Source organism: Heterocephalus glaber, unplaced genomic scaffold (assembly GCF_053883595.1).
Source record: "Heterocephalus glaber isolate CG9 unplaced genomic scaffold, H.glaber_assembly_v1.0 deba00001600, whole genome shotgun sequence".
Taxonomy (NCBI): domain Eukaryota; kingdom Metazoa; phylum Chordata; class Mammalia; order Rodentia; family Bathyergidae; genus Heterocephalus; species Heterocephalus glaber.
In genome coordinates, this window is record NW_028258372.1 from 9,226,254 (window position 1) to 9,252,452 (window position 26,199).

At 36.7% G+C, this 26,199-nt stretch overlaps 1 protein-coding gene across 1 annotated transcript in view; it reads right to left on the reverse strand.

Moving 5' to 3' along the window:
- Fmn2 (formin 2) overlaps positions 1-26,199 on the reverse strand; it is a 313,847-nt gene that overhangs the window by 25,445 nt on the left and 262,203 nt on the right. The window contains 1 exon segment of the mRNA XM_087194309.1: positions 5,341-5,490. Coding sequence (XP_087050435.1) covers positions 5,341-5,490 — 150 coding nt within the window.

A 26,199-nucleotide genomic window follows, 5' to 3' on the forward strand; every position in this document is an offset into this window, starting at 1 on the left:
TTCCTACACCTGAGCATCCACATTTCTGTTTTCTGTATTTGAGCCATCTTACACGTTTACCTCATTTTCCTACAAAGTTGCTTTTCTCCCTTAATAATAAGCTTAATAATAATTGGCTTATTTTAGTTACCACATTATTCTTGTGGAGAGCAATTGCTTTAGAATACAAAGTGTTTTGGTTCATAATTTATCTTGAGATCCCAAAAATATTGAGAAAAAACTGTAGTATTGCTTTTATACTGTTTTATTTTAGTTATTTTTTCTATATCTCTCCAAGTCAAATTAATGACTTGTCTTGCTTTCATTAAAATGAAAGGTTTTCATCTTTAAAAAAAAAAAAGTTACTGGTGTGTATTTTCTCCCAGCAAAAACAAAGTGACTATGTTAGTACCAGAGAGTCACAGTAATACCTTGTACCTGCAAACTATGTCTTAAGGTGCTTACCATGAACATCAGTACACTCCATCACCTTGTGGGGAGCCAGGATTGTGATGTCATTTATATTAAATGATGGAGAAACAGCCACTGAACATCTAGCATGTGGCTATTGTGCTGCATGTGTTAATGTATTATCTCAGCTGGTGCACAGCATAACATTGCATCAGTTCCATTTTGCTGGTTAGGAAGCCATGATTCTTCTTATGAATGACTTCCTATGACTCTGGAGGTAGTAAATAGTGGAGCAAACTACAAAAATCCTCATGTTTTCCAAACCACAACTGCTAGAAAGACAGATTTACTCAAGATGCATGTGTAGAAATTCATCATTTCAAGAACTATATCAACTAAATCATACTGGTTATCAGGACAAAGTGAGAAAATAGAGTTACTACCACTCTATAGTCAGACGCCAATTAGAAATAAAAGGGTAAGAAAATTTTATACAGGAATTTAAACCTTAGAGATACTATTCAATCTAAAAAATACTAAATTAGAACAAAGAAAACTTCATCAGAAAGGAAAATTTTAGAACACCACTAACATCATCTTTCAGGTTGTATCTACCAAGGCTAAGACATTTGATAATTACCTGGTTTACTTTTAAAAGCTTGATTAATTAGGTAAATATATTATAACTTATTTTTCTGAGAAAACTATTCTTTCCTCACTGTAAAGATAGTGCTCTGAAGGCAGCTATCAATTGTGGTAACCCCTGGCTGCAGGACTGAGTTTGTGAACTGCTGAGCTGTCTGTGGTACTCTAGCCTCCCACTGGCCACTGTGGCAAATCCCCAAATGGTGACAACTCATTGGGAGTTGACCCCTGAGATTTTTCTAGGTTAGTTAATCATGGGTTCTGAGAATACAAGCCATAGCTGTGGCTGATGGCCATGAGTCCACTGCCAAAGGAATAGCCTGGCTTGAAAAATAAGCAAACCCACAGAGGAGAGTGGGGAAGGTAGGGGACAGAGGAGAGAGAGAAGGAGAGGGACAATGAGGGGGGAGAAAGAGAGAGAGAGAGGCAGAGACAGACAGGCAGAGAGATGGAGAGGAGGGGGAGAAGGGCGAGAGAACGAAGGAGTAGAAAAGAGGAGGAGGTATAGAGAGGACATTTAAAAAAACAGACTCAATCTGGATATGAGGATATCCACATATCACCATGTATTAAACTAAAATCAAAATGAATCAAAGATCTAAATGTTAAAACAGAAACATTTAATCTGCTGGAAGACAAAATAGGTACAACTCTTGAAGACACAGGTATAGGCAAGGACTTTTTTAACAGAGCCCCAGTGGCACAATACATAACACCAAGAATCAACAAATGGGATCGTATCAAGTGAAATAGCTTCTGCATAGCAAAGGAAACCACCAACAGAGTGAAGTGACAGCCTACAGAATGGAAATTTTCCAGCTATTTCTTGGACAGAAAAATAATATCTAGAACATATAAAGAGCTCAAAAAGTTATATTCCCCAAAATAAAAGATCCAATCAAACAATAAATAGCCAAAATGAATGCTGGCTATTAGAGAAATGCAGATTAAAACTATACTGAGATACCAACATATGCCAGAAAGAATGGCTATCATCAAAAAATCTAATAAAAACAAATGCTGGCAAGGATGTTGGCTAAAGAAACTTTTCTACATTGTTGATGGAAAGGTAAATTAGTATAATCGCTATGGAAATCAGTGTAGAGATTCCTAAAAAAATTAAAAATAGAAACTCCATTTGACCCAACTATCTCTCTTCTAGGTATCTTCCCAAAAGAGTTAATATCAGCATATTACAAGGATATATGTATACCCATGTTTATAGCAGCATGATTTATAATAGCTAGATCTTGGAAACAGCATATATGTCCACCAGCAGATGACTGAATAAGGAAAATGTGGTATTTATACACAATGGAGTACTGCTCTGCTACAAGGAAAGATAAACATGATGCATTTGTATGTAAATGGATGCAACTTGAGAACATAATGTTAAGTGAAATAAGTGAGACACTCATGATTAAATGATTAAATGCTACCTCTTATAAGAGAATATAAAGAGCAAAATAGAAGATAAATAAGAAGTAGGCAGAAGTTCAAATAACTCCCCAAATTACCTGTCCTGTTTTCAAAAATATTTTAATACATATGCTAATTTCTACTCACACCAGTGGTAACTGGACAGGAAACTCTACACTCTGAACTTATCACATCCTCATTTCCCATGGATGTCCTGGGGCCTTCAGTGTGTCCTTCCAGTACCCTTCTGGCTGCTACAGAATACATGGTACCAAGACCAGGTCCACGAGGTTGTGCATTTGGGCAGCCACCCAAGGTGCAGCTCTTAGAAAAGCTCTCGGCTTGATTTAATACTTTGCTGTTCTGAAATTGTTAATTTTTGAAGAAGGGACCCCATTTGGGGGGGGGGGGTTGGTACCAGGGATCAAACTCAGGGCCTTGCACTTGCAAGGCAGGTGGCAGAACCACTGAGCTAAATCTCTGGCCCAAGGACCCCATATTTTTTGTTTTACACTCTTCCCCAGAACCTATGTAGTTGGTCTTGCACTAAGGAAAAGAAATTGCCCCACAAACCCTTCACACCAACAATCTTGCTTTTCAAAGCAGTCTGACTATTATTTACCAAGAGGCACAATAGATGTTGGAAGGCAAAGGACAGAGGAGCAGTTACACGTGACACATGTTTCTCTTTAGTATTTTATTAAAAGCAAATGATTTAGTAAAATTAGAAGTCTGCAGTGAAGAGCACTCACATATTCTGCCAATTCACAATACTGCCAGAACGAAAGGTCGCCAAGCACGAGGCCAAAAGCCATAGCATATATCTAAGACATGACAAGTACAGGATAAAGCATCAAGGAGGGATCTGGCTGATGTTAGGAAATAGTTAGAAAGTGAAGAAAAGCTCATTCGGGGGATGTCAGATGCATACAATACCATCAAAGAGGATTGCTGTTGGTACCGTTTCCTAGACACACAACTCTCTCCCATGAAGCACATGTTGGACAGAGACTATGCACGCACTTAGGCAGCTGTACATTCAAATCAGTCTCAGTGTTTTCTCCCAGAGGCATCTTATAGTTTTTATGCTCTGTATGGTAACAGAGGAGAGCAACAATGAGAGTCCTTGGGGTCCTTATGTCCTTGCTGCATTTACCCTGTGCTGTGACGTACTCACTTACCTAATGTGTATCCAGACAGCTGTTCTTGGGCTTATTCCTATCTTGTTGATGCCAAAACCTCACTGTTTCCTTTCTCTTTTAGGTCTCCAATCCCAGGTATGATGCAAATAATTGTGCAATATGAAATACTACTCTTTCCATTATGAACTTTAGTGCAAATGGTTTCAGGTCCTTTTCCAGGGAAACAAGTTTAGGTTGGGCCCAATGTTCTATGGTTACAAAGCTCCTTCTTTAAAAATTAAAAAAAGATTCTTCTTTACAATTTTCTAACCTGAGTCCTTTTTGGTAAAATCACTTAACATATGGATGAGTCTGAGGGAAAGGGATAATGATTGCTTATTTTTAAGCAATTATCTCTCCTACCTATAGTGATGATGGTTGAGTAAAATCTCAAATTTTATGTTATCCCCTAGCGATGTCTTTTGAGGCAGAAGCAATCCATCATGTTTAGGGTGATATTTAGAGTGATTTCTTTCTATTCAAACTGCTCTTTTGTCCTATTTGCTATACACTGAGGTATAGTTTCTTCTATGACAAATCTATAGAATCTAAGAAATTATAGTCATTCACTGCATAACACTTCGGTCAACAATGGACTGCATATATGACAGTGGACCCATAAGATTATGTTATCACTGGTGTGTAGCTGTCTTATGAAACATACTCTGTCATGTACACACAACCATGAAATCACCTAGCAATGTACTTCTCAGAATGCATCCTCATGATTAAGAGAGGTATGGCTGTAATGACAACAGTGAGCAAAAGTCTGGCCATTGTCTACTCGGTGAATGCTAGCAATTAATTTAATCTAATTTAAGAAGATATCAAAATCTAGGTAAACATAGTTTTGTAGGTAAGCAAACTAAAACAAAAGACAATAAACAGAAAACTGGAATTTTGTAGCAGTGATGAGCCAAGTCCCTCAAGGTTTAAATTTTCTAAAGATCTAAAGCAAAGTCACTGCTAGCAAAGAAATTTTAGGAAGTGCAGCAATGGGTTTAGTATTAGGGTTTGCTTTAAAGCCTGGATTATGTTTCCTTTTTATTTTCCTACTACAGTCTGGTATTTGGGGAGACTGCCCTGGAGGGATAGCTTTCTTCATGACTTAATATTTATTTTGGTGGAATTTTATAATCAGAGACATTATTCCACATATTTAAGGGAAGAAATTTCCCCTTCGTTCTGCAAACATTATTGTAAAAAAGTGATTCCACAAGAATATTAAGATATTTGAAAAATATTCTCTGTGTTTCTTGGAGATGTCTGGTTGAAATTTTGACAGGAATGGTAACTATATCACATGGATTGAGTGAAAACAAACAAAAAACTATTCCTCTTACCTTTGTAGTCTTTGCTGTCCATCTTTAGAGGTAGACGGGTTTAGTATCCCAGCAAGATGGATCAACATTTCTTATACGGCTCATATTTGTGTGGTTTCTTCATGACAGAAGTTGTTTTATCAGACAGTAGTCTTGGAAAACCACCCCACTCCTAGCTATTCTCTGTAGCATCACAGACATGAACTGACCCTTCTTATTCAAACTCTAAATTCTGCCAAATGTGAGCACCTTCTTTGAGTTGCTATCCCAGGGTGAGGGCCATCTAATTTTTCGTTCAGGCTATAAACATTGGCAGCCCCAGTAGAGTCACACCTAATAAAACACCCATTTGTAAATGCCATTGTGCAAATGAAAATACCTACCTCTCTTGTAGAATAAGTTTATTCTCTTTCTTCCAAAAGTCTTTAAAGTCAGAGCTGAATTCATGCCAGATACTGAAGAAAACATTTGGGGACACCTCCTTCTCTCCAATTTTTGGTTTCATGAAGAAATAGGCTGTAGTCTCCAAAAAGCTGTCAAAGTGTGTGCACACAAGAACATAAAAGCTATGATTACTTTCCAATATGGGATGTTCTCTCTCCATCCAAGTGCTGATTTCATTCATGCACAATTATTATTATCAAGAGGATTCTAAGCCTTCACGTATGAACAGTAGTTCTTTATGGGTTCATGTTAGAGTTTTGGATACAGAGAGCAGCAGCTGATAAGAATTCTCTATTTCCTGATAAATACCCCAATCCAATTCCATTTTCAATGAATAGGTATGTGTTTGATGCATTTTAGAAATGGGGCTGTAGTCAAATTGAGACATATTACAACTGGTGAACCTATATTTTTTTCTAAACTCTAAAAAGAAAACATATCACTCATTTGTCCCCAAACTAATATGTATTCCATTTTTATGTTATACTGTCTGTATACTATTTATCTTCCTAAATTGCTTAGAAAGGGAGGTTGCTGTGGGAAGCAAGAATCCTAAGAGACACTGACAAAGTCTGCCACCACAGATCATGGTACTATCATTGACCAGATACCAATATGGCAGTCAGCACTGTGACCAGAAGCTGACATCAGGGTCAGTCTTTGGAAGGTGTAATTCAGAGGTTGCAACATATTTGAGTTACATGGGGCTCAGGTGTTCTAACAGGGTTGTTTGACAAAGAACATACAACCAGTAAATGGTGGGTTTAAAATGTAACAAAGTCCCATGAATAATACCCTGAAAAGGTCCCTGCCAAAAGTTGACAATGCCAGTCCAGACAGCTGATTGGAGCGAGGCCAGAGATGCTGCATACAGAAATGCCATGCGAACAATCCTTGTCCTTTTCTTTTACTTTGGCCTAAGGCCCCAACTATTTCTGCTGCACAAAGCTCAATCTGATTTATTCTAAAGTAACAAATTCTCAGGCAATTTGATTTTGCTCAATGATTAAAAAATACATACACATAGTAATACACATCTCTGTATTTAGCTCGTCATAAAGTTGATTTCAAATCCCTACTATGAAAAGTTATACAAAAAAATTTAAAAACATGACCTTTAAGGTAAGTTTGCTCAAAAGGTAAAGGAGATTGAACACCACACATGAAATAAAATTTCAGAGCCACCCCAATATGGGTTACTGATGTGTGACTAATCTGCTCTATTTTTAAACTTGCCTTGTGGCTCTCTCTGAGCAACAAAATTCCTAGGAACACCAGTTTTGAGATCCTAAGAGATGACAATACTAATCTGATCATATTTGAGGGTCTCAGGAATTATATGTTTCTCCCTAGTTGGCCTACCAGAAAAAAAATGACATCGCATAGTCACTTATTCTGAAAGGCAGGTTGGGAAGTGAATAGAGCATTTGAGAATTTGGCTGCCACAAGCAATGGTGATGACATTAGAATGTGTCTGCAGACTATGCTGATACAGTTAAAACTGCCCAGAAAGCATAAATGGTCTAAGATATATCTTGGACATATTTTATTAAAACTGAAAAAGTATACACATGTATCCTCCTGGGAAAACTGGTCATTTTCCTTATATGCTAGAAAGGCATTTGTGACCAGCTAGGCTGAAATTAAGCATCAAATCCTTCAACTGCTTGTTTATTCTTTTTCATCATTTCTCTGATACTTGGACTTCATCAAATTGACTGTTACACGGCAAAACTTGTCTGTTTGAACAGATATATCAGAGCTGTAATAGCTGGTTCATCTGTTCAGCAGTCTTGCAACATTTTGAAAGTTTTACCACAAAGAATATTGTATAAAGGTAAAAATGTAGGATTTAGAAGGCAAAGATGTGGGATATTAAATCCTGACCTTATAACTAGCTACAGGAGTGAACCAATATCATTGTGTTTTAACTTCTTCACCAGTATAAAGCAGATATTATCAAATAATTGTTTTAAAGTTCAAAGGGAAACAATAATTTCCAAAGCATGAGTGAATGTTTTGACACAAAACAAATTTATTTATATTGCATATTATTTTAATTAAAAATGTATATTTTATAATACATGTTAAATAAATGTATCTTCTAATGATTTTTTAACTAATTCTACTGAAGCTGATTTACTAATTGATACTTATGTGATCATGTTCCTTGAAAATATTTCTTAGTTCTCGGTATGCACAGGAGCTTCTGATACTAACAACTGTTTTAATTATTAAATAATATTTTCTTGGATTTGTTATAACATTCATAACTTTAGGCAGGGAACTTAACTTCTGAGCCTCAGTTTCTTTATCCGTAGGTAGAAAAAAAGGTTGTCATTAATGAAAAGTACCTCGACAGTTATAAAACAAAATAGCAGTACATGTACTAACTCTATTGAGAGGCAAGAAACTGCCACTAAAATGCGGCCGGTGCAAAATTTTACAAATCTGTGAACAAATTAATATCTAACAGTGCTTTGGAGTCAGTGTGAAACTAATGGCATGAGTCTCAATAAAAAGAAACAAGTTCATAGCTACTTCTTTCAAAGTGATTAGGGTAAAGGAACAAGTGTCACTTGAGACTATGACATGGAGAGCACAGTACACAGGCACTAGGTATCCAATTTGCCCACCAGCCCCCAGAAAACACATAGGTAGGGGCAAACCACTGATGACATAAAACCCATGTGCTAGTATCACCAGATAGAAGGAAGCAGCGGGTAGCCACAGAGGGACTCTGTAAACACAGAAGAGCTCCCAACTCCCAAACAGGTATTCCAGAAAAGTGTCAGGGTCAACCTGAGAACTCCAAGTGAAGGAGTTTTACAAACTCTAATTCCTGGAATAGGAGAAAGGATCTATATAAGGTAATTCTGAAAGGGCTAGGGGCAATGTGGGATATCTAGAACTCATAGTACTAACCAAGAAAAACTCCCTTCTGTAGCAAAGCTCTATACTGAGGCAAAATGCCTAGGATAACTCGAATAGTGAATGATAAACTCAAGATAAAGGAAATAGAAAATGTTGGTAAACCGAAGTGGGAAAATCTTAGTATGAGGTTTTTTTTTTTTTAAACTCACTGCACAAATGTAATAAACGAGGAGATTCCAAAGCAGTGAATCTGGGAAGTATCTTTAGGCATCTCTTCCTTCTACAAATTCAGTAAAACTAATTTCATACAAAAATGAGCAAGAGAAAAATCACTGCAATGGAGAAAGGTATGCCATTTAGACACTGAGGATAACAGAGTCCACGTGTCCTACATCAAACAAAGTGAATGTCAAGGTGAACATTACCAGACCATCATTTCATCATGAAAAAACATCAGAACATCAGGAAGACATAGCAATCCTTAATCTATATGGACCTAATAAAAGCATTTCAAAATATACAAAGCAAACAAAACAAAAACAGAAAAATTAAAACAAGCACAATTAGATATTTCTAACAATGTTATATCAGTAGTTAACAGAACTAGACAAAAATATCACTAAAGATATAGAATATCTGAATATGACTATCAACAAAATGACCTAACTAGAAGTTGTAGAACATTATAGTCAATGGTAGGATTTACCAGAGCACAGAAAGCATCCATCAAATGGACCATATGCTGAGTCATAAAAGAAGTCTCAATCAGTTTCAAAGGACTGAAATTATCCAGAGTACGTTCTCTGCCCACAGTGGCAATAAATTATGAAACAAAAAAATAACATCTAGGGAATCTCCAATTTGAAAATTAAGTGAAACTATTATGAATAATACATGCATCAAAAAAATCAGAAAATATTTCAAACATAGTAAAAATTAAACAAAATATCAAAATGTGTGAGGTGCAGATAAAATAATGCTTAGAAGGAAACTTATGTTTTAAAATGCCTATGTTAGAAAATCAGTGATGGAGCTGTTCAATTCCAGAAGAGTAACTTAAAGTCAACTATGTAGAAAAAATGAAATGATAAGAAGAGCATAAAACAATGAAAAACTGAACGTTGCTGAAGATCAGAAGTTGATTTAATGAAAAATTTAATAAAATTTATAAATTACTAAGTCTGATAAAGAAAAAAAGAAAGAACATAGAAATTACTAACACCAGAGATGAAAACAGTCACTAAAGATTATATAGGCTTAAAATGATAATGTGATGATATTATAAGCAATTTAATGCCAATAGATTTAAGACTATAAATGAAATCCACAAATCCTTAATCAGTAAAACTTTCAAAACTGACATGAGGTAGAAAATATAAATAGTTCCATATCTAAGAAATTAAAATTATTTTTAATAATTATTTAAAATAAGTATGACATTTATTTTAAGAAGCTTGTAATCAAAGTTATCTCCATCCTCCAAATACTTCTTCAAATTGTTTCACAGTAAATTAATGATCATTTGATATGGAAATAAGGTCAAATTTATGCTAACACTTTCAGAAAACTAAGGAGGAGTGTACATTCCTCAACTTATTTTATGAGGCCAGCATTATCCTGATCTTGACACTAAAAACTGTAAAAGATACTGTGCTCAATGAACATAATCAAAACAGTCTTCAATAAAACATTAACAAATCAAATATAGTACTGGATATTTTAACCCTATAATTTAAGAAGAATCTTTGCTCTTCTCAATTCTATTCAACACTGTACTGAAATCTCTAGCCAATTAATAGGCAAAAAACAACAACAAAAACGACAGACTGGAAAGAAAGAAAATTATTGCTATACATATACATACATAACATGTTTGTATACAAAGCAAATTATATAAAAATTATAAACAAAAAATCCCTATTAGAACTAATAAGTGAATTTATAAGAACTAAATAATTTAATATATACCCTGTAAACTTCAAGGTAGATATGAAAAAATCAAATGCATTTCTATGGAAATGCAACCACAGGAGAAACTGTAATTTTACATTACCATCACAAAACATAAATTAACTAACAATAAATCAAACAGAAATGTGTAAAAACTACAACATATCATTGAGAGAAGTTAAAGAAAGCCTAAATTGTAAATGAAAACTATAATATATTCCTATATTAGAAGATTCATCATTGTTAAGATCCGTTTGCCTGAAATTACTCTGTAGATTAAAAGCAATCCTGATAAAAACATTTTTTTTTTAAAGTAACTAAGAGGGTTAAACTGGATCATTAACTTGACTGGCTTTTCAGCTGACTAGTGGATTAGTAAAGCACATTTCTGGGTATGTCTAGGAAGGTCATGGGAGCTTGATCTTGGGTAATATATCTGGTCCCTGGCCCCTTCCTCTCTGGCATTGTTTCCCTGCTTTACTTCAGGTTGGCATGAGGTGAGTGCCACTCCTCTGCCAAGCCCTTTCACCATGATGTTCCTGCTTTGGAGTCAGATGACCATGGAGTAAACCCTCTGAAATCTGAAATCAAATAAATAATTCCTCCTTTAAACTGTAGGTGTCCAGCATTTTTTCCAGCAATAGGAAAGATGACTAATAGAGAAAATTGGTATGAGAGAGATGGTGTTGTTGCGGTAACTGTACCTTACCATAAGATTCAGAAGCCTTTGGAGTTGGTTTGCAGGAGAATTTTTTAAAAGTTTAGAGAAAGCAGAACGAATTAATTAGTGTATGCAGACCCCGTAAGTAATTCTAGCTGGAGCTCAGAAAACCAGGATACTTATGAGAATGTGGAAAGTAAAGGTCAGGCTCATATTTCTGTTAAGAAGGAGGCTTTGATTAAGACATGGAGGCCAGACATGTTACCCTCTTGCAAAAGTCTTGTCTACATTTGCACATGTCCTGAGACTTTGTGGGAGGCTGAATTTATGAGTGGTGGAATAATTGATTTGGCGGGGGAAATTTCAAGGCAGCCCAATGTTCAGGTTGTGACATTAGTACTTCTGACTGCCTTTAGCCAGATGTAGAATGAGAATAGGGAGCAAAACTTAGAACAGAAATCCTTGAGATTTAAATTTGGGCTGCAAAAGAAGCATGTAGTTGCTAAAGAGAACAGCATCATTAAAAAGAAATGAAGTATTCTGAACCAAGACAAGAAGAAAGATTCCTTAAGGCCATCTTAGGAATCAGCAAGACCTCATGAGCTGCAGTATCAAGAGTGCAAAACTGTAAATCATTCATTTGAGAAGAGAGCCTCTGGACCCCCTGCTTGAAAAGGGATACTGAGGAAATTAGTTGCCTGGGAATTATTTCACCATGATCAGCTATTCAGGCATTCAGAGGCTGCTGCAGCCATGGTCCAAGATGCCCTGGCTATTGCTCAAGCTGGTGAAAGATCTTGGTGTCATCCACATAACAACAGTTGTTGAGGCTTTCCAGAATTGTCTTATCATGCAGGCTTCCAACCATTTTTAAAGGAAGACCTAGGATGCCAGGCAACATGGCCCTGAGAAAGGATATATCTGAAGCTGTGGCAATGAAGCCAAAGGTGCAGTGGGACCCCAGAAAGGTGGAGATACCAGGAATGTAGAATGTTTTCCAAACAAAGCCAAAGGAAGCAAGTGGAGCCACTCTAAGAGAGAAGTTGTGTGAGTTGTAACAAGAAAGGCCATAGGGGTTGGGCAGCCCAAGTACTGTGGAACTCACATTTTACCATCATGTACTTCAGATGCTGGACATGAAGCTATAAGACGTAATGTTTTCCCAGCTTGGTTTTGGTCTTGCCTTGGTCTAATTCTTTTCTATTCCCTTATTCCCCCTTTTGGAATGGAAATGTTTATCCTGTGCTATTATATCTTGGGATTAACTTACTTTTTGAATTTTACAGAGATTGCTTGCTAAGAGTTTGCCCTGAGTCACAGAGGACATTTTGACTTGGATTTCTTAGAAATGCTGGAACTGTTGAGACTTTGGAGATTAGCATTAGGTGTTTTTGGTTGTATGCAAGATAATTATATCATTTTAGGTGGAATTATGACTTTGGGTTTATTTGGAGATTAAGTATGTTTTGAGGAGATATGTTTGGGTGTCAAGTAACAAGGGGATGGAATGTGATAGTTAAGCTGAAATGTCAACTTGATTGATTTTAGAGTTGCCTTGGGAAGTAGGCACACTTCTGGGTGTGTCTGAATAGGTCATGAGGGAAAGACCTTGGGTACTATATATCTGGTCCCCTAGCCCTTCTCCCTCTGGTACTCTTACCCTGCCCTGCTTCTTGGCCACCATGAAATGAGGACTCCTTTGCCAAATTCTTCTGCTTAGGAGCTGGCTTACCACAGCCTGAACCTTCTGAAACCATGTATCAAATAAACCTCTCCTCCTTTCATTTGAGAATATGAAGTATTTTTTAACCAGTAATAGAAAAACTGACTAATAGAAATTGATGCTGATTCTAGACTTTATGCGGGAAGTTAAAACATCTATAATAGTCCCAAACTATTTTTATTTTAAAAATGAAGTTGAGAGATTTTACTATATAACTTCTATAGTTCTAAAGCTACACTAATCAACCGATTACCGTTTGTATTTGGATCTGGAAAGAGACTCTCATACATGAAGTCATTTGATTTTTGACAAATATAGTAAGTCAATTAAATGCAGGAAAAGGTCTTTACCAAATCTTGATAGAACAACTCAATATTTGTATGGAAAAATTTATCCTCACTCAATACAAGATAAGTAATCTAATGTAAAAGATAGAAATATAGCCTTAAAATAAATAAAAATAATTCAACATACAAAAAAACCTCAGAAATGAGGAGGCAAGAGGACTTAGTAAGGAACCTGACATTTATAAAATCATTTTACACATACAAACTGGACTAGAAGTAACACAACAGTTAATGAGAACAACACATAATGTCTTAAGGGAAAAAGAAATAAAGAATACTCTAAAAATCAAAGGGAAAACAGGAAAAAAAGATTTGACAAAAAGTTACAAGTATAGAAGACAAGAAATTCTAACAAGTATACTATGAAAGTCCCCAGAAAAAAGGCTGATTCTATATATGGAGACAATAGAGTAACGGTTATCAGCAGTCAAGGAAGCTAGAGGTAAAAGGAAAGGTTAGTCAAAGGGTACAAAATTAGGTAAGAGACATAAATTTCCCTTCAACACCACCATAGGGTGACTATAGTTAACGATTTTATTTCAAAATAGTTACAAGAGAGGATTTTGAATATTCTTATTACAAACAAATGATAAATGTTTGAGGCAGCTGATATATTGTATGTGTTTTTTGTTTTTTTGGTACCGGGGATTTAACTTGGGACCTTGCACTTGCGAGGCAGGCACCAGAACCACTGAGCTAAATCCCCGGCCCGGCAGCTGATATGTTGAGTAACTTGATTTGACCATCACGTTGTATTTCAAAATTATGTACACTTATTATGTGTAAATTAAAAAAATAAAACTTCACCCAGAGTAAGCAACCAAAGCAGTGAAACAAGGCATATTGAAAATATGATTCAAAATTTCAGTTAGATAAGAGGAATAAATTTAAAAAAGATTTATTTTGAAACATGATCACTCTACTTGGTAACCATGAACTGCATTCTTAAAGACTGATGAGATTAGACTTCAAGTGTTCTCAGTGCAAAGAAGTGAGGTTTTTTTAAACATATGTAAGTATATGAGTATATGAGGTAATGCTTGTTAATTAGCTTGATTTAGCCATTCCACAATTTACATGTTGCAAAACAATTTGATGTACACAGTAATTATAAATAATTTTTGTCAGTAAAGAGATAAATTATAATTATAATTGCAGAAATTTTTCCTGAAATAAAAATAATGAAACTATATATTGCGCATGACAGTAGCTTCAGCTGAGACATATCCTAGTAAAACTTCTGTACTTACAAGGAAAAAGAAAAAATCCTTTGATCATCATGTAGAAAGACCAAGTTCATTATAGAGCAGACAGTCTTACTATCACACATTTCCACATATAGATAACGAAGTGACCTATTTACAACATTAAAAACATATTTGATGAACCAAGTATTTAAAATCCCACTAAACAGACTTTCCATTATAAAGGTCACAGGAAAATTTTTCACTGTGAAATAACTCAAGGAATATTACTTTCATTGTCAATTACTCAGAAATTTATTAAGAACGGGCTTCAGAAAAAAATGGCAGGAAAGACATGTACATGGAATTAGCATATCAAGATTCTCAGCATGATAAAGGGACATAGAATGTCAAACCTCACAGTTAAGAATGAATTCCAAGTACTAGTATGAACTTACAATGTATTGTAATTCTAGTTCTGTCCACTGTCAAGTCCTGTCACAACTACAAAAACAACAGGAGACTTAAATTATTGTCTCTAAAGACCATTCCAAACAGTAGACCCAGAAATGTTTGAAGAAATAGTTCAAACAAGGTGTAAGGAAAAATCTACAAGATGCACCTAGAGTGTCTTATAGAAAATAGAAGAAAGAGTCATGTCAAAAAAAGTAAGGGCTGGGGATTTAGCTCAGTGGCACCATGCCTGCCTCTCAAGTGCAAGGTCCTGAGTTCAATCCCCAGTACCAAAAAAAAAAGTAAATGTAAAGATGGAAGATTTTGTAAATAGGACACACATGTGTAAATACTGAATAGTTTCTCTGGTGTAAAAAAATAAAAGTGTAAATAAGTATCAAAATGTATAATTGATATTGTGAAACAGGAAGAAAAGGTCTACAGGAGTAGGGGAAATGGGAGGCGTAGGGGAAAAGAAAGCAGGGAAAAGAAAAAATATGAGAAAAGGAAAAAAATGGAAACAAAGTCTTTGTAAATAGGGAAGGGTGGAGGGGGTGAAGGGAGGGCAGGGGAAAGGGAAAAATTAAGAACCAAGATACATCATGTAAAGGTACAAAATCCCAATGATGAATGTAACTGTATTGTTTACCTAAAATGTACAAATAAACATAATGGAAAAAAAAGATGGAACATTTTGTATACCAATGAGATCATCAATTATAATGGACTGAAACACATCAAATATATTTAATTCTCTGAAGTCATTACAATGCTTAAAACAACTTGTTCACTGTTGGAGGATGCTAGAAATCCACCTTGTTGTTTTGAAAATTAGTAAATTAACATAAAGAATCATACATTTCTTATATGAACCAAACCAAACTGAATAACCATGTCAAATGAGAGAAAATTTTTCTTTAAAGAAAAAACCATTTCACTTAATGACCGAGAAAAATTACCAAAAGGTCACTATTTTACAAATCATACAAATTAATATATATGGATATTATCAAAAGTTGGAAATATCATACAAATATTACATGATTTCTCTTGATAGAGCACAGCACACCACCTATGACGTGATTTTACCAAAACAATTAAGCTTGAAACTTACCAAGTATTTCATAACTGTTAGTCTCTAACAAATACAAGAGAGAGGATCATAGTAAACTACACCACCAAGATAGATTCAGGAAAATCCATATTATGGAGAATTCCACAGGGCAAATGATATATTTTCTTCAACAACTAAATTTCAAGAAAAATAGCAAGGACACTTGGAGGGCAACTTATTATAGGGACTTACTTTTTGCAGATATATACTAAAATATATATGGATAAAATTAGATGTCTTGGGGATTTGCTTCAAAAATAATATGGGCGAGAACAAGAGGGAGATGGAAAGTCGAGATGAAAGAAAGCTGATTATGAATTGATATTCATTGAAATTAGATGAAGGGTTATATGGAAGATTGCTCTGTTTACCTTGGCGTAATAGTCAGTTATGACTGTCAGTTATTTTCTATCCATGAAAGCACTCACTTTGTCAAGTTGGATATAAAACTTTGAAGGCTAACAATTTAGGTGGTCTCTATTCCATCACAGTCCTAGCAGAAGGCACTACTGCTTTTTATTTACTCATACGCCAACGGGTTGTAACTCTATGCCAGGCACTATACATGGAAGGGCAAAGATAAAAATAAAATTGCTGTACAATGGCTTTCTTAAAGAACACTGCCACTGAGTTAAAAAATATACATAAGTCAAAATCCAAACCAAAGCCATTTGCCATGTTTTGACCCAGACTGAGGCTGTGAGATGTTCACTGGTGCTCAGTTTCTCTACTATACAATATAAGCATCAAGAAGGGTAAACCTGTACGTGATCACATGCATAAAATGATAAATATCTCCCAGTATTTACTCTTCAGCAGCATGAAGTATACCTTAAAAAAACAAAGGGGAGCACATTCTGGTGTGGGGCTCTGGAAAGGATTTTGACTATAGATAAGAACAACATGGGCAACAAAAGCAACTGGGGCTGAGCAATCTAAACATGGGCTGATTTCCAGAATCATCCGGGTTCTGGTGTTTTTATTTTCTGATGTCTGATACTGTGCTTTTCTAATTCTCTAGGGCAACACAGGTCGTGTAGGCCCGGATGGCCCATGAGGCCTGCATAGCCTCTGTGCACACTGTCTGCTTCCGTGTCACATGGATCAGCTCACATTTCTCCACAACGTTTGCTTCACTCCTGCATACATTTCAGTCCCTGTGTGCTGGATTCCTCTTAAAGGAAGTATAGGCATTTACAACTGTGTAGTCCCTAAATGTTCAGGGCCGGTATATTAAGCTAACTTGGATTTTTTGAAAGCTTTTTATCTAGAGGTAAAATATCTGCGGCTAAAAAGTTTGGAATTTGTGATGACTTTTTAGTCATGTAAAACTTAAGTGCTTTGTGCCCCTCCAAATGTGATTATTCTAATAAGTGGAGAAATGAGCCAAACAAAAGTAGATCTTCGTTTTTAATTGGTGAGTGTTGTGGCTTGTGCCTAAATATCTCTCCAAAGCCTCATGCAGTCTTTTTGGAAGATAGCTAAATTTGGAATGTGTGATGCTAGGATTAAGGGCATGTGATTACTAAACCACTAGTATGATTACTAAACCACAGCCCTAATCTAGGTAGTCTGAATAAGACAAAAGGAGCAGAAAGACACTGTTAAGGTTCTTTATTGCCTTTGCTACCTTGTGTGCGCCATGGTGTTTCTCCTCTGCGTTGCCTGTTTGTCATCCCTGCCTTGAAGCCAGCTGATTATGGACTGAAACCTCTATGAACTGTAAGCCAAGTAAACCTTTCCCCTTTTAACTTTGGGTGTCAAGTATTTTGGCTCAGCAATGATAGAAAAGTAACTAATACAGTGAATAAAAAGGACTGTTTGATATCTTCCTCATGCCCTAGTGTTTTCTTGTGCCCGACATTCTTACATTGCTCTTTTTCTTCACTTGCCTATAAGGGTCTTGGTCCAGGTGTCCATGTGATTGTTTCTCTCACCTCTTCCAGATCTTTGCGGCGGGGGGTGGGGGGTGGGGGTGGTTACTCCCGATTGAGGTTCTCGTGAAAAGTAAAAGTAAAAGTGCAACCCTGGATTCTCCAACATAGTCCTCATTTTTTTCCTCCACTGTATTCTATGTCATGAAAAATGAAAGTTATTTTCTATAGTTGTTAACTGTTGGTCTCTGTGTTAGTCAACTATCCATCACTAACAAAAATCAACTTATAAAAAGGGAAGGTTTTCTTGGCTCACAGTTTCAGAGGTTTCAGTCCATGGTTGGTTGGCCCTGTTGCTTTTGGGGTTGTGGTGAATCACCACATCATGGCAGGAAGTGTACGCTTGAGTAAGCTGCTCACCTCATGAAGGCAGGGAAGCAAAGAGAGAGCAAGAGGAGGTCCTGATTCCAATATCCCCTTTGAGGGGCAGGCCATTAATGACCTAACTTCCAACTGTGAGGCCCCATGTCTTAAGGGTTTTGCCCCTTTCCAGTAGTACTATCCCTAGCAACTGAACAGTGCCTGGAACAGAGAACTCGTTTAATAAATATTAGCTTAAAGAATGATTGTGTGCTGAACAAGTCGCCTAGACCTTTCTGGAAGAAAAAAATCTGATTTTTAGAAACTTTGTAGGGGGAGAAATGTTAGGACATTCTTTCTTTATAACCTGAGGTTTTTAGGTTTTAATGACCAAGATTTAGTTCTGGCTCTGTCCAGGTTGGACCTTCTCTGAGGTTTGTTACTTCAATTTTAAAAAGAAGATGACAGCATTTCCTGGCTAACCAGATCCTTGTGAGGATTAAGCAAACTCAAGTGTGTAACGGATTTCATGGGGTTTCCAGGCACACAGTCAGATCTACAAGTGATGGGCATGTTATTGTTGCAGCAGCCAGCACAGAAGGTTCTCCTTCAGCCTTCATGGTGTGTTCAGAGTATGACAAGCCCTGGAACTTATTCTTCGTATAGAGAAATTAATGAGAAGGATTCCTCTACCCTTACATAATTATAACACAGGACATTTACATCAATTAAAACTGATGGCAATATGTTAGTCTACTAGGGGACCACCAACAGAGTGGGGGACTTCCTTTATCTGCTCATTTCATTTATCCTTTTACTCTGGAATCACATGAAAGATGAATAATATAAAATAACATCTTTTTGTCTTGACTCTATTTCATAAGACTATTTCTTATTTCATGATGTAGAGTTTGTGTACACACACACAGACACACACACAGACACATACATATACAGTCTTCTTGGCACCTACTTCAGACATATCACAGTGAACAACTAAGCTAGAGAGCTGCTGAAAGGAGTAAATTCATTTAATTCAACCTCTGCTTTTTCCCACCACAAATATAGATACAGTTATCAGCACAGCTAAATCACAATTCAAATTTGAGAAGTTATTCTCATGTCTGGTTAGTTCTCTAAGCCCTGTGCAGACAGTAATGGGTCATTTATTAATTTCCTCTCTCTCAAACACTAATGCCAACAAGCCCTAGTACCAAGTGCTTCCCACTTAGCTCAACTGCCAAGTGGCCGTTCAGGCTATTTTGAGGCACTGTTATAATTATATTGGGGTCCAGGTAGACATGAAGTGCCTGGGCAGGCTTGGTCATTTCTTATGCACACATCTATGATCAGGATGGGCATCCAGAAAGGTGGAATTCAGTCCTGGTCCCGTCTAAGTGGACCTAGGGGTCTGCCTTTCCTGGTTCTTCAGTGATATTTCTTCTTAATTTCTTCTCTCCATAATTTGTATTCTGGAGTATAACAAAGAGGTTGAGTACCAAATAGAGTTTATGCACAGAATGAGAACTGCACATATATCACTCAGTTCAGTCCATAGAAACAGAACCCAGAACATAAAGTATCTTAGTCTTAAACACGAGCCCAAGGGAGCAAGTGAACTGCCAAGGATGATCACTATAAATCTTCCATTGCTTTTGCTTTTTTATTGTGCAATGTTGAATTTTGTAATATTATTCTTCAGAAATAAGCTAAAATCTCAAGAGAAAGTTCTATTTTCAGTAAAAGCCTTCCACAAGTAAATGCAGTTTTTGAACCCTAAATCATGCTCTTCATTTCCACCTCCTTCCTTCACCCCTCATAGGAACTCACATGAAGTGTAACATATTTTATTGCTCCAGTAAGGAAGGACAAATCCCCTTTCTTTCCTTACTATAGGATCTTTGATGGGATCTTCCTGGTCTTCTAAAAAGAATATACCAAGCATACTCTTATGCTAATGATTTTGCTCCAGATAATGAAAAACATCAAAGGAATTTAGAATGGTAAAAGGATAAATTGGCATTTCTTTTCTCTTAAAACAAAAAACAAAGGTATTTACAACCTTCAGAATTAATGTGATCTAAAGTAGCCAATTGCTCTTAGAAAATTAAAAAGGTATTTCCACACAAGCACAAGCAGCAGCTCATACAAAAAAATGGAAGAGGAGCTTGAAAATCCACGTAACATATTTTCAGGAACAGACTGCCCCTCAGCAGACAATGTTTAATGGGATCCACGCAGATCCTAAAGATCAAGCAACAAAGAAAAATTTTTAAACCCAGGAGCTCTACAACTATGATCAACAATGTTAAGGTAGTTCTTTTTCATCCACCACGTACAGCTTGTAAACATTCCATATTTTCTTCTCAACTGACCACCATTCTTTCTATCCTCTGAATTCTAAGCACAGAAGAATAAAATCTCTCATAAAAATTGCACTTTACTAATTTGTGTAATTTTTCAGCACTCATTTTTTTCTATATATAATTTCACAGTCATCTCTGAGGGGAGAAAACCTTCACTATCTCTCAATTGAGACCAAGTTCTCAACCTGTATGGTCTTCACCCTACAAAATACTTCTTTTAGGGAAGTTTCATAACCATTGTCTCCTATTTCTGATATCTAAAAAATCTCTCCTTTTCTATTGGCTTCTTCCTCTGATCTCAAAAAACATTTGCACATTTCTTCATTCAAATATATTTCTCTCAGGCATGCAACCTCATGGAAAGCCGTTACTTATGTATACTTGCTTTATAATTTAATGTTTCTATGTATTTAATTTTTAATCTGGCTTCACGGACCATCTTCCCACTCTACTCTTTTTCAGAAGTCTCAAATTTAACTCTAGGACTTCAGCAATTTTCATTCTATCATTCTATGTTATTAAACAATCTAATAATTATTACTATGTTCACTCAAGTTTGAAAATAAGACATTATCATTAATAGAGAGAGCTTTTTTTCTTTAAGATTGAAGCTACAAAAATAGAATTAAGTAGATCATTTCCATTTTTCCCTCCATAGAACTCCAAATTCTGGGAGCTCTGAGTTATTACTTTATGGCCTTAGTTTGAATTACTTTTAGATTAACAGAAAACTTAAAAACACACATGTCCAACCTTCTGGCTTGCCTAGGCCTCACTGAGTGAAGAATTGTCTTGAGCTACATATTAAATATATAATTGCTGAATATTAAGAACAACATTTTCTTTACTTCTTATATTTGTTTTTATAACTTTTTTTAAAAAAATAGGGCATATGGCCTGTGGGCTGAAAGTTGGATATACCTGGATTCCTATATATCCGTCCCTCAGCCTCCTGAATATTAACACCTTATATAATTATAGCGCACTTGTCAAAGTTAGGAAATTAACAAGGTAGTTTAAAAGGGAAAGAAATTCTCTAGGCAGGAGCTACTGCAAACTTTCGTCTGAGTTGCATGACATAAATGTCATAGAGGAGCTTGGAGAAATGGACAAGATGGCCACCACAGTCTCGCACTGGCTGGCCTTGCACAAAGTGCACTCAACATATTGGTATCAGCTTTAATTTCTATAAATGTCTTGGGTTGTCTCATAATTATGAGAGAATATGAAAAGGAGTGGAAGGAACTGACATATACAAAGTATGCTCTTTGACCACAACGAAATTAAATTAGAAATCAATAAAAGAACAGAAATATCTCTAAATCATTTAATAAATAATTCCCTAAGTCAAAGAAGATGTCTCAAGAGAAATTAGAAAGTATTTCGAACCAAAATATATAAAAATTTCTGGGCACCAGTGCTACTGAACAGAGCAGCTGGAGCTGCAGGCCATGATGTGGCTAGGCCAAGCACACAGAGCTAGGCTCATTAAAATCTGCTGGGATAATGGGACCTTAAAGGAAGGTGGTGAAGCTCAGGACCATAATTACCCTAATAACTGACAAAGCAAGGGGCAGCGAAGGAAAGTTGACCAGCAGGGTGTTATGGAGATGGTTCATAGAGCACAACACCCTTTGGGGCAAGCAACAAGTACACATCTCCTCCAGCCTCCTCAAACTCTGGTGCTCCCTCTGCTTCTCTGCCACAGTTACCTTCTCTACATGTGCAGTTAAAGAAAAAGGCAACAATGGAGGGCCAGGAGGATGAGGCTGGTTGCTCTGAAAGAAAATCATGGTTCCTTGATCAGTTCCCAGAACTGAGCTGATTTCAGACCAGAGTCTACTGACAAAGGGACTAAGTCTCCATGAGGAAAGACCCTGAAATTCTGTGCCAAGGATGCACTGGAAGGACTCTCCTAGTCCTTCCCCGGTGGAACCCACAGCCACCACTCAGCTGACTATACACGCCGGGCAAATACCTAGACATTTTAAGGACTATGGGACACAAGGTTGAAGCAGAAATCATTATCCAGAGACTCACAGCTGCATTATATCAAGTCCATTTGTGTGGCAGCTCTCAGGGGCAGACAATAATGGAACCCTGGATAAGGCACAGCTCGTGTACTTCGCCCAAGGACCTACCCAGTGGCCCATGTCCACTTTCCGAGCACACAGTTGAAATTTATACTCTCAGGCAGTAGGAATATGCCCCACAAGGACGTAGAAAGTTTAAAAACAAAATCGTGAAAGTGCTATAACAAATGCTTTCCAAAAAGCATTGACATACACTTATTTTGACAGCAGGTTAAGTAGAAACTTGGGCAAAAAACAGTACCAGAAAAAGGATTCAAAATAAGATCTGGTTCACCAAGAAGACAGAACAACTCTAAATTTGGATATATGAAACAAAAACATTGGAAAAATACACAAAGCAAAAATGTCAGAACTATTAAGAAGAAAGTGACATATTTATCAAGTCAGTCTTTATCTTCTTAGTAACTGTTACATACAAAGAGAAAAAAATCAGGAAAGATAAAGAATATTAGAAGAATTTTATTAAGTCTGTTTAAAATAGTAAACAAGTATAAACACTAAATCTAACAGTGGAACACTGTATCCAAGAACTATCAGTATAATTATACATATTGGGTCCTTTGGACCCTAAAGCAAATCTACAAATGCAAAGAATTACTCAGGTCCTTGTGAGGTGGGTGCGGTACCACTGAGCTAAATCCCTGGCCCGCTATTTTGGTTTTTAAAAAAATTATTTTCCAGTTCTTTTGTGTTTCAGTTGGTTAGTTTTTCTATTTCTATTATACTCTTGTAGGAAAGAGAATGCATAGAGAAGGGGCTGCTTTTGTTTCCTTTTTTGGTTAAGTGGTGATGAGGCAAATGTATTAATGGTTATAAGGGAGTGCAGCAGGCAAAGGGATTCAGAAGAGGCATCTTAGGGGGTAGGTATTTCCCTAGACTAGAAAAAGACAGGCATATGCAGAAGGAAGGAGGGGGAGCGGGTTCCAGGCTGGGTGGGCTGACAGATGACAATGGGGCTGAGCAGGATAGCTGTGCAGAGAAATACAGGGAGAACCGAAGTATGAGGAGGCTGGAGGGGCTGTGAAGCAAGAGTATTTTGGGAAAAGGTATTCCTAGAGGAAGGCATATGGCAATGCCGTGTGCCAGCTGATGTTGGCAGTGTTTCTAGGACAGGGATCTGTCTAAAGAAAGCTTGTAGCTCTTATAGTAGCTATGATGTCCTTACCCATATTAATCACTCAATGAATATTTACTGCTTTGCACTGCAAATGTCAAGCATACTTCTAAACAAATGCTTCTTATTGCACTGCTGTCTCATACTTAAGGCTTTCCCCGGGTATGTCAGGTGCTCACAGCATCAGCTCCATACATGCAGTGGAGGCATGTGACTCCGATACTGCCAGCATTATTATGCACATAAGGCAGATGTCACCTGTCAGGGGGAAACTTTATTACATCTCTTCCTACCCATTTTTGTTTAGAATAGCATGCCTTGGGGTCAATGTTATGTACTCTATGCTACATTGATCCTAAAGCTATTTCTCAGGGAGATTATAATGTTTCTAATGTAAGAATCTATTTTTAGGTTTAATTTTCAGAAAGATTTAGGTAGATAACCAAGTTCTTCTTATATATAACAGATTTCCTGTCAGTCTACCACTATGGAGCTGGAGGTGTAGCTCAGGGAAAGGGAGTGTATTTCATATGTACAAAGCCCTGGTAGAGTCCCAGTAGCCTTCCAAATACCTCTACTACTGTAGGTGGCCTCCACTTTTAGATTAAAAAAGTCTTCCCCATTAAGACTCAAAGTAGACTTCTATAAGCTCACATATACTCTTGTTTGTACTGTCTGCTTTAATTTTCACTGAGGTAAGCAATAATACATATACATAATATCAATATAAATATCTTATATTTGTATGTTACCATACAATTTATAAAATATTTTAATATATTGCTAGTTTTATCCTTATATGGTTATGGAGTGGTAGAAAGGATAAGAATATAAGAAATAAAGGACAGACTATTATTTGGCAGAATTAAGTAGCAAAACATCTCTACAAACACCATATTTCATTCATTTTGGCTTTAAATGTCATAAATGAATCCCAGAACTTTTCAATGGACTACGAGTCACATAACATTCAACTATGAGAAAAGCCTGAGAAATAGTTTAACAGGAGCGATATTCTTTCCCTCTATTTCCTCATCTCCAAAGTGGATGCTAAGAATTACCCTACTCATTCATTGTAAGAATTTTGTGAGAACTGGTTGGCTAAAATCTCCAAATCCCTCCCAGGCCTCATGTAAGAAAAGGACACAATAAGTGTAAGAAGACACACTCTTGGCTCCTGTTACATTAACAATTTGAAATATATGAGCAAACTCCTAGCTTCATAGCTAATAGAACTCATCACAAGCAAAACCACAAAAACTAAAATTTTACCTGAGGCAAATTCAGAGATGTAAGGATAGGCAAAGAAAATAATGACAATCAAATAGCATTTAGCATTTTTAAATGTACTTTCAGTGCTTGGCTACATCTCGCTTCACTAGCCCAATAATATTTGTAAGATATGCCTGGCATGTTGAAAGCTGCATAGCACTGTCCTACTGACAAGAATATGCTTTTTATAACAGTGAGTAAGGAGCCTTATGGAAGCTGTTGAGGGGGAAAACAAGCACTAGCATAGAAATATTTGGAAGCTAGCTGGATTCTTTGTCATTCTGACATTTTTGAAGACATTAATGCAAGTTTTTAATATAAGGAAATATCATTCCATTTCTAGCCCATATCAACAGGGCCTAACTCCTCTGATTTCTTACCATTAAAAAGACCACTACAGAGATGCCATTTTAAGGTAATATAAGCAACTGGGTAAGTCTGATAGTTCTCCTATATTCTATTGTGTAGCCTGAAGATGCCCTTCTGTTCTTCAGCTGGTTTTCCCATTTTTCTTCACTCACAGGAAATTATGTCTTCTCTCAATAGAAATGCAGGATCACACTAGCCATCCTAAGGCAGTTAAGAGCACCAGGTCTCAGGGGCCAATCCGCAAAAGCTGAGCTACAGCAACGTGCAAGAAGGGCTGGCCAACCTAGTAGCACTTTCCCAGGAAGCTCTCCCATTCTTATGCTCCTTGTAGGAGAGTCCAGCCCACTGTTCTTCGTTGCTAAGCACACTGGCTTCGAAAGTATCAATCTTTCCATGCCCAACTCCCCTTCTTCTTGTACCGGTGTCCAGCCCCATGGATTGCAGTTCCAGAACCACCAACACTGACTGGCTCTACTAACTATTCTTAAAGCCTTTTATATCTTCTTTTTCTAATATGTTTGTTTGCTACTTTTTAAATAAAAGCATGTCTTCAACCATACAAAAATCATGTCACCCGTACTATTCTTCACTTGAAGCTTCACATTCCTGGCCCCCTAGGCTCTCAAGTTCAGAGAAGGAAGACAGGGGGACTCCCCAGTTCTTGTCCTGCCGTGCCCTTCTCAACACTTTCCAAGCATTGTTTCCCAGGATTGCTCCACACCTTTTTTTCCCATTGAAGTTCCTGACATCACTTATTCAACTTCTTGCGGATAACTTCCAGTAATTAGATCATCATTTTCCTGTGTTTTATGACTACAATAGTTGTCTATACTAAAATGCAGATTCTCTCTCCAGTTATGGCATTTATCTAGATCCGTGTGGGTAGCAACCAAATGTGTTTTTAACAACACAGTACACATCGCCTGTCTCCCGCCCTCTGTCCCTCTGCAAACGTTTGACAAAAGCAACTTGCCCTCAGATTTTCCACTTTCTTCTTTTCTTCTGTGTACTGCAATATAGCTTCTGATTTAGTGACTCCATCTG